This window comes from Anomaloglossus baeobatrachus, chromosome 5 (assembly GCF_048569485.1).
Source record: "Anomaloglossus baeobatrachus isolate aAnoBae1 chromosome 5, aAnoBae1.hap1, whole genome shotgun sequence".
NCBI classification, from domain to species: domain Eukaryota; kingdom Metazoa; phylum Chordata; class Amphibia; order Anura; family Aromobatidae; genus Anomaloglossus; species Anomaloglossus baeobatrachus.
This window is the reverse complement of record NC_134357.1, coordinates 527,447,557-527,457,230: the sequence shown is the minus strand read 5'-3', so window position 1 is coordinate 527,457,230 and position 9,674 is coordinate 527,447,557. Positions and strand designations below refer to the sequence as shown.

Genomic DNA, 9,674 nt, shown 5'->3' with positions numbered 1-9,674 from the left:
TTATGGCATAGGAAACTACAATATGAAAACTTTCTGCATCAGCAATGTTGGGAGCATTATAGAACATAAAAGACAAGCAGACAGATGCTATGAATGATGTAACTATTGGCATCAGCAGTAGGAAGCTCCTTCCTTTAATATCAATGCCACCAACCTCCTCCTCTGATGAAGTCTCCTTTTCTTCTCTCTGATTTGCTACCCAGATTCTATTCACCACACAATCATCTCCATAATCATCATATCAGCTGACAGTTTGCTTTGATTAAGAAATATCGTGAGTAGAGATGAGCGAACCCGTAGAAGCTCGAATTCGGCGAATTCAGTCAGTCTTTATATAAAGTTCTGTATTGAGCCCGAACTTGGCCCGAACCTCATTGACAGTCACTGATTGGGTATTTCGACTCTCTGTGCACATACAGCCAGCCATAAACAAAATATTTCGGGGCAAATCAGGGTGGGCGCGGTTTTTCCATTATTTAAAATTTCCCAATGACACTGATTTTACCCTCAGCCATTCAGAGACTGCAATGGCTCTCACTTGGCTGAGCACCGAGCGTACCCAAGCACAGCAATGATCGCTTCAGTGGTTTGCATATGTAAAGCATTCGAACACTGATTTATTTTTTTTCAGTACGAAAACCGAAGCGTAAAGTTCAGGTCTGCTCAGTTCTAGTCCTGAGCTTCTTGTTTCTTAAGTCTAGATTTGGCCTGACTCTACCATCTTAGTTGCAACTGCTTGTAGTTCTACTTGAAGCTCCCACATTGTTATGGCGGAAGTAAAGGTATGGTTTGATTTTTTTCAAAGGTAAATGTCTTTTCCTATTTTTTTTGTAGTTTTTGAACTTAAATTCCACCCTTTCCAAAAAGAAGCGACCAAGAAATGTTGCAGTAAGCACACGCAAAAACAACAGTGGCTACAAGTACATCAACTTTCAGTAATATTACTTGTGTGGAAAAATGAGTATTTTGTGACTTACACACTTTGGGAGGATTCACGGACCTTTTTTGATCTGCTTACTTCCCAGGGGGCAATGCACCTAGGATTTCACTGTGTTGAGCGCCTTTGCTAGCTGCCAGCAGTATTTTCTCTGGTGTTTTGTCTTGCTGGCCTACTAGGCATTGCTCCCGCCTAGCCAGAATCCTACTCCACACTGATGAGGGGCAATACCCTGAAACAGCTGTCTGTGGATGGATACCTGGTCTTGGTATTTCCCTTGCCATAACTTTAAACTTGTCAAAGAGTTGGATATTGACTAAAAGGGCCACTTAATATGGTGGTTATGGTGGTCTTTTTTGATTTGCACCCTTTGGGAGGATGTGACAGATTTACATTTTTTTCCCTGCTTCCGCATACATACAATTCTCTGGTTTATGGCTTTCCCTATTTCTATGACTAAGAGAGGACATTCTTTCACTATCGAGATTCAGCATTAAATGGCTCCTGCACTCCGTTTCTGCTTTCATAAAGGCTACAATAGTCTCCCCCAATTGACTGGGCAAATGATGTGACACATTGGCAGACACAGACAGAAAGGGCCCCTGTGCAAGAACAATATATGGGCCCGTTGCAGCCCAAGAGCTCATCAAAAGCACAATTCCACCATCTTTGGAGGTAGAATTGGGCCCTTCACCACAGGCTGCAAAAATGATATGTCTGCCCTTGATGCGAAAGATGCAGGACATTATGTGGAAGACCACCCAGCTGTGCCCAAGGTTATGTGATATTTTCTGGATGTAGTCTTTTACAACATGGCAGTTTTTCACAATTCGAATGGAGTGATTAGCAAATTGTTTGACTTCACAAGATACTGTAAATTTCAACAAATTCAACAACAATTTTAGTAGCACTGAATTGATTTGGTCATCTGAAGTAAGAAGTTTTAAATTAGATGTAAATCATTTCCATATTCAGGACATAATTATGGAATCTTCATTTGAAAGTTTGGATGGTCAACAAAGTTCGATTTCCTGTATTCTAAGCATTAAAATGGCAACTCTCCAGTGTGACTTTTCTCATGTTTAACACAATATGATTTTTGGTTAAACCATTTCTAAAAGTCTGTGCATTAGAAAGGCTTATTCCCTGTGTGAATTGTCTGATGGTTAACAAGATCTGACCTCCGTTTAAAATATTTCCCACATTCTGAACATGAAAATGGCTTCTCCCCTGTATGAGATCTTTGATGGCCAATAAGATGTTGTTTTTTAGCAAAACATTTCCCACATTCTAAGCATGTAAATGGCTTCTCTCCTGTATGTACTTTTTGATGGTCAACAAGAGTTGATTTCTGAGAAAAACTTTTCCCACATTCTGCGCATGAATACGGCTTCTCTCCTGTGTGACATCTCTTATGCTTAGCAAGAAGTGAATTCTGGCTAAAACACTTCCCACATTCTATGCATAAAAACGGCTTTTCTCCTGTGTGAACTCTTTGATGTTTAACAAGACCTGACTTTCGTTTAAAACATTTCTCGCATTCTGAACAGGAAAATGGCGTATCCCGAGTATGACATTTTTGATGTTGTAAAAGATTTGATTTTTGAAGAAAACATTTCCCACATTCTGAGCATGAAAATGGCTTCTCTCCTTTGTGATTTCTTTCATGTCTAATGAGATTCCAGTAACGGTTAAAAATCGTTCCACAGATAGAACATGAATATGGCTTTTCCTCTGTGTGAATTCTCTGATGTGTTGCAAGTTTTGAACTAGTTGTAAAACATTTGCCACAGTCTGAACATGAAAATTTCCTTGCGTCCGTGTGACTTTTCTCAGATCTTTCATGTTCAACATCCATTCTGTTATTTTTATTTTTCTGTAATGAATGAGACCGAACCTCTTGAAAAGGATCAGATGATAGATCTTCTCTATGAAGGGCTGATGATATATCTGGGATAATTGCCCGCTCTTCATATCCATCTTGTGTGATATCTGCTTTCAAATCTGAAGAGATCACATGTCCCTTTGCGCTTGTGATATAATCTCCTGCTGAGAAGAAAAGATTTGTTTACTTTCGTATAATATAATTTTAATAAGATATTGATCTTTCATAACTTTTCTATAAAAAACATTTCATTGTAAATTGTAGGGCAAGTAGTAAAATTCAATGGAAACTAGAAAAATTTGTGATAAACCGAGAGCTCTGATAAATCAGTGTGTAATGTCATGTAGTGTTATTAATGGTGATATTAAGGGATTTATAAACAATCATAGACCAAAAAATTACATTTCTTAGAAACTACAACAAAGACTTTAAGGATCAAAGAATTTTTCTTTTCTTTTTTTGCCCTTTCATTTTTTTCCTCTTCTTGCAAGAGCCATAACTTTCGTATTTTATTGTCAACTTAACGTACGATGCCTTGTTTTTCTTGGTGGAATGAAATGTAGTCTTGAATGACACCATTCATTTTACCATACGAATATACTGAAAAATGTGGAAAAACTCCAAATGCGATGAACTTCCAAAGAAACGCAACACACAATTCTGCTCTTGTTTTTTAGGTCTTTTTTACAGCTTTCATTGTGTATTAAAAATAATCTGGCAATGTATTTTCCAGATCTGCATCATTACCAATGCTGACCCCAACCTTGTCAATTTTTTTTTTAATGTCAGTAGGGAAAGAAAAAAATTGTTTTTGTCGACATTTTTTTAGACTTTTTTTTATTTTTTACTTTACGATGGTGCTGAGTGAGGGCTTGTTTTTTGAAAGCAAAGAAAGCATAATGGGGTTTATAGCAGGACAATTATACTTACACTCCACAACCAATTACACACTCCGGCACGCCAGCAGTCTGACTGTAACCAATCACAAATGCTGTCATAGAGGGTGGGCGGGGAAGCAGTGAATATTCATAAGATATAATGAGCAGACCCGTAAGTAGTGTGACAGCTGCATGCGAGACTCGGTAAAGATAATTGTCCTCCTTTAATCCCCATTTTGCTTACTTTTTCAGCCCCCTAGCCCTTACTAACGCTATTTTATAACCTTTAAGTTAAGGTCCCTTAGACTTATATGGGGTTCGGTGTCCAGGGTCAAATTCAGGTTCAAGTCCGGTTCCAAACCTGACATTAAGACAAAAAAAAATGCTGAGCCCAACCATCTGCAGGTTCGCCCATCTCTAATTACGGTACAACATGAAAATAACTATTTACTGTTGTACTTTATCTAAACTTCTGATTTAACTGATGATAAAACCTATTTTAGTCACTGAAAATAATTAAACAGAAGCAGTCAATGTACTTTTTTTTTCGATGGACAAATTTCCACTGTATTTTACCATTCCTTTTCATTATCTATAACAATATCATATTTACATGCATGTTTATTTTGTATTTTGGAAAAAGGGGTGAATCCAAAATCAAGAAACCTGAAAGACTGGAGAGCTCAAAATAATTAACACAAAATGGTACCAGCCAGAGACTGAGAAGAATCTGTGGTTACTACTCACCTGGGAAGTTATATATAGGAATCTCCTCTTTACACCGCTCATCACCCCACACATAGGTCTCTGTAGTATTACTATGGGTCAGATCTTCACCCTGAAACAAATATTGTAAAAGTCACAGACAAATGGAGAAGTCACATCTATGATCAACTCTAATCCTTCCATCGCCACCGTTCTCATTACACAAGTATAAAACATATACAGCCATCTACACATCATAGGGATAATTCATGACACCTTCTCTCCATCTACCTGATGATCCTGAGGAAAATTGGGATTTTCTTCTTTACAGTCCTGTGGAAGAAGATGACGGGGACATCTCTCTGGTGTTGTCCTCTTACTGGATAGAACTAGAAGAAGCACATACAGGCACTGAATTCATTATTTACATACAGCTAACGATAAGCTGTGTGTAATTAGTCCTGTTTATTACCTGGTGATGTACAGGGCTGGCGAACCACCATCATGACGTCATTGTACTGATCCTTGTGTCCTTCTAAATACTCCCACTCCTCCATGGAGAAATAGATGGCGACATCCTGACACCTTATAGGAACCTGACACAGACAATGAAACCATCATCACCAGATCCCTTGATAGTGTTACTATATAATGTCCCCCATTCCTTCCCCGAAGTGTCACCTCTCCAGTTAGCAGCTCAAGCATCATGTAGGTGAGTTCTAGGATCTTCTGGTCATTGATGTCCTCATGTATCAGGGGGTGAGGTGGAGGCCTCGTGATTGGGTTCAGGGGTCTTCCCCATCCCTCAGACACAGGGTCCTGACAGCGCTCACTAGAGGTCTTCTTCACTAATGTGTAATCCTGGTTATAGAGAGACATATTAATAAATCTCACTTCAGACATTTCCAGAGTCCTCACCTCTCCAGTTCTGTCCATCTGTTATTCCCATAGATAAGAATGATGTAATGTGACGTCATCAGAATGTCTAACCTCTCCAGTAAGCCGGAAGAGGATCTCTAGGGTGAGATGTAATATCCTATCCGCCATCTTGTCTCTGTCCTTATCCATCTTTGATGGGTCAATCAGGAGAATTATCTTCCGATATTGTAGAAATCTGAACCAAGAAAATAATAACTATAATATATTAAAAATAAATAAATAAAATAGAAAATCTGGAGATATTAAGAGGAAACCTATGAAGAGATATAAAGCAGTTCCTCAATATTTAAAAGGGTATTCTCAGGTTTCTAAATTGCTTTAGTTAAACAGTTACACGCTGCGACATCGCTAACGATATATCGTCGGGGTCACGGTGTTTGTGACGCACATCCGGCGTCGTTAGCGACATCGCAGCGTGTGACCTTAAACGATCGCAAAAGAGGCAAAAATCGTTGGTCTGTGACACGTCGTTCATTTACCAAAAATCGTTGTCTGGTCAGTAGCGAGGTTGTTTGTCGTTCCTGCGGCGTCACACGTCGCTATGTGTGACACCGCAGGAACGACGAACATCTCCTTACCTGCGTCCACCGGCAATGAGGAAGCAAGGAGGTGGGCGGCATGTTCCGGCCGCTCATCTCTGCCCCTCCTTTTCTATTGGACGGCCGTTTTGTGACGTCGTAGTGACACCGAACGCACATCCCCCTTGAAGAAGGGATTGTTCGGCATCAACAGTGACGTTGCAGAACAGGTATGTGCGTGTGACGCTGCCGTAGCGATAATGTTCACTATGGCAGCGATCACCACATATCGCACCAATGACGGGGGCGGGTGCTTTAGCTTGCGACACCGCTAGCAATCGCTAGCGATGTCGCAGCGTGTAAAGCACCCTTAAGACAGCATTAAAATAAGCAATTTTACAGTTGACTTCCTTTTCATATCTGCAGTGGTTCTCCTGATAGGAGAGCTTTTATCTTACATAATGTACAGCTTGCTACCAAGAAGATCGGCCACCAGAGCCTGGTTGAGTATGTGCAGTAGCTACATTCCAGGGAGAAGAGTTAACACCTAAGATCCTAGTCAGTTCTCTCCGGTACATTGATTACTATACAGCAGTTAGCTGCTCATGTCCCTCCCGCACGGCTCCTGACAACTTGCTGTTATATACAGTGAGGTTACTGTAGCCAAAAAAGTACTGGCAGAAGTTCATGTGAGCATGCTACCAGACAAAGTGTCTCTGCACATCTCCAACCACATATTAAATAAAGGAATTTCCTATCATTGGATTTGTATTATGAGTAATATGATGTCATTTATGGAGTTCAGACAGTATTTATCGGGTCACAATAAGGCCGGTTTCAGACGTCCGTGTTTAATCAGGTACAAGTCACTCGCATGGTTATGGTCATACGTGTGTCACACGTGTGTCATACTTGTGAGATCCATGTTTGCATACGTGTGACAGGTAACAAATAAAACACAGGTCTGTGAAATAAAAAGATTTTCCATATTTACCTGCTTTCTCTGGCTCTACTACCTCCCGCTCATGACCGCCGCTTATTATATTCATCAATTATTCACCGCACTCAGGACCGAAGTCGGAGCAGCAGCGCTGGATATAGCACCGCAGAGGACAGCACCGTAGTGACAGATGAGTATTCTTTCAGCACAGTGACATCCAGGAGGTCATTGGAGTTCCCAATGAACTCTGATGACATCCTAATGACCCCCGCAACACCCACGCTACAGCTTCACGGGTTCATCAGAGTTCATTGGGAACTGTGATGAGTCCCCGATGCTGTCCCCGCGATGTTCCGGCTTCCAGGTTCTCACTACACACACACACACACACACGTATACACTGAGCACATATACACACATATATATACACACATAGCAGACACACATGGATACATCGAGCACATACACACACATAGCGCACATGCATGTATACACTGAACACACATATGTAACGGGGTGCCGGGGGTGCCTCGGGGCTTGTAGTCGTGGCCCCTTTTTCTCTCAGGCCAACCCCCGGTTCTGCCGTCACTACTGGGACAGGGGATTGTTCTGTGGGGCAGAGTGTGGTGGAAGAGAGCATACTGTCAGCCGCAGGAAGACTCTTCAGGCAGGGATCAGATAAACTAAATGACATCTTTATTGCACGAAGTTTCAAAGACAGCTCAATGCACGGATTTTGTAGCACACGGTCACAATTCCTGTCCGGGGAAATCTTTCCTTGTTGTCTCCTCTAGTGGGGATGTGCCCGGCTACTCCACTTCACCTAGGCTCCCACTCCGGCTAACACAGACTGGACCCACACCAATGCTGCTTCACCCTTGAGGACACTTCTTCTCTTCTTCCCTTCTTTCTTTCTTTCTTTCTTTCTGCCCACTCAGCTCCACACTCTGCCCCTGGCTGTTCCTTCTCCCCCTTCCCGGAATCAACTGACTTCAACACACACACTTCTCTCTCTAAGCTGCCGGCTCCTCCTCTCTCCTGCCCTGTTTCTATGGGGACAGCCGTCCCACCCGGGCTCTAGGGGAAAACCCACTGCACAGTAAAAACATGTTTATTAATAACATCAACAGTAACTACCCCAGAGTGAGGTATCTTCAGGGGGAAACTGCACCTCCTTGTAAGGGGTCTGCCCACCCCTTACATTCCTCCCCTCTTTAAGCCTAAGCCTCCCGGCAAGGCTCGAACCTGTAAAACACAATTTAGCAGCAAGGCAAACTTTGGATAAAACTTTAAAACCTTCATAAACAAAGTCAACCACTGAGCGCCCAAGTTCTGCGCCCGGAGTCCCTCCTGGGAGCTCCCGGTCTTTGTAGGCAGTGTGCCCGGAGGCTTTTACAGCACTCCCGGTCTTAGTAGATAGGAGGACAAACAATAAAGTCTTCCTTAACATCACGGAGGGAGCCCCTGGCTCAGTCCAGCATCAGGCTCCTTCCGGGCTCGGTAACTTAAACATGGTTGCAAACTGTGGAACTTTTCCGGCTCTTTAACAACACCGGTCTTCAACACGAACATGTCCATCACTTCCGGTCGTTACGGCTCACTCGGGATGGTAAGCGCGCTGCCATTCGGCCCGCTGAGCCCTCACATAATCGGAAAGGGACTGACCTGGCAAGCGGCGCAGCCTCCGGAATGGTTCGTAGTTGACTGGTGGTTCTGGCGCCTCTGTCTCCGGTTTTGCCTCTTCAACCCCCGACGGGGGTGACGGGGTCGCTGAACGGGACGGACGGGGACTACCCACGACGATCACCGGGTGTGTGACCATACTCTGGTGGATCGCTAACACCGCCGGTGTCCCCTTGTCTGGGTCAGCACTCAGTCCTGTCATGACTTCTGGCGACACCGCCAGCGTGTTTCTCGGCCGGGAAATCTCAGCCAGCACCGGTCTCTGCTGTGTACGTCTCCGGTACTGACACTCTTCCCATCCGATCTCTTGCAGACCTTCCTGTAATGGCGCCGGGGACGGTGGAGATGCTGGGGAAGGTGGAGGCGGGCCTTCTTTTCCCGCTCTTGTATACGCTCCACCCCCAGTCTCACACATTAAATCGACCCAGCATAGGCGACTCTTCTTTTTCTCTGTACTGCCACCCTCTCCACATGTTTTCAGTAACATCTTAGGGCCAGCACCTCCCCTCTTTGGACGGCGTACTCTGTACTTCTTTTTCTTCGCCGGCCAACTCAGGGTCTTTCGTTTGGCGCCAATTCTTCGCGCGCTCGCTGTACTTGTGAAGACGGCGGCCATCTTACCGCCGTCTTGTGCCTGGTCCAACGCCTTAGGCACCACTTGGTCTCCATCTTCTTGGATCGGGACCCCCTGCAGATAATCTGTATCCTGCCGACTACGCCACTTGTAACGGGGTGCCGGGGGTGCCTCGGGGCTTGTAGTCGTGGCCCCTTTTTCTCTCAGGCCAACCCCCGGCTCTGCCGTCACTACTGGGACAGGGGATTGTTCTGTGGGGCAGAGTGTGGTGGAAGAGAGCATACTGTCAGCCGCAGGAAGACTCTTCAGGCAGGGATCAGATAAACCAAATGACATCTTTATTGCACGAAGTTTCAAAGACAGCTCAATGCACGGATTTTGTAGCACACGGTCACAATTCCTGTCCGGGGAAATCTTTCCTTGTTGTCTCCTCTAGTGGGGATGTGCCCGGCTACTCCACTTCACCTAGGCTCCCACTCCGGCTAACACAGACTGGACCCACACCAATGCTGCTTCACCCTTGAGGACACTTCTTCTCTTCTTCCCTTCTTTCTTTCTTTCTGCCCACTCAGCTCTACACTCTGCCCCTGGCTGTTCCTTCTCCCCCTTCCCGGA

General features: G+C 44.0%; 1 protein-coding gene across 1 annotated transcript in view; it reads right to left on the bottom strand.

Moving 5' to 3' along the window:
- Positions 1-5,520, bottom strand: part of LOC142312169 (uncharacterized) — a 47,597-nt gene extending 42,077 nt beyond the window's left edge. The window contains exons 1-6 of the mRNA XM_075351072.1: positions 5,396-5,520; positions 5,087-5,266; positions 4,878-5,001; positions 4,697-4,794; positions 4,448-4,538; positions 2,102-2,983 (exon numbers count right to left, since the gene is read on the bottom strand). Of these exons, the coding sequence (XP_075207187.1) occupies positions 2,102-2,983; positions 4,448-4,538; positions 4,697-4,794; positions 4,878-5,001; positions 5,087-5,266; positions 5,396-5,473 (1,453 nt within the window). The 5' untranslated portion in view covers positions 5,474-5,520. The remainder of the gene's footprint in view (positions 1-2,101; positions 2,984-4,447; positions 4,539-4,696; positions 4,795-4,877; positions 5,002-5,086; positions 5,267-5,395) is intronic.
- Positions 5,521-9,674: the final 4,154 nt, after the last annotated feature.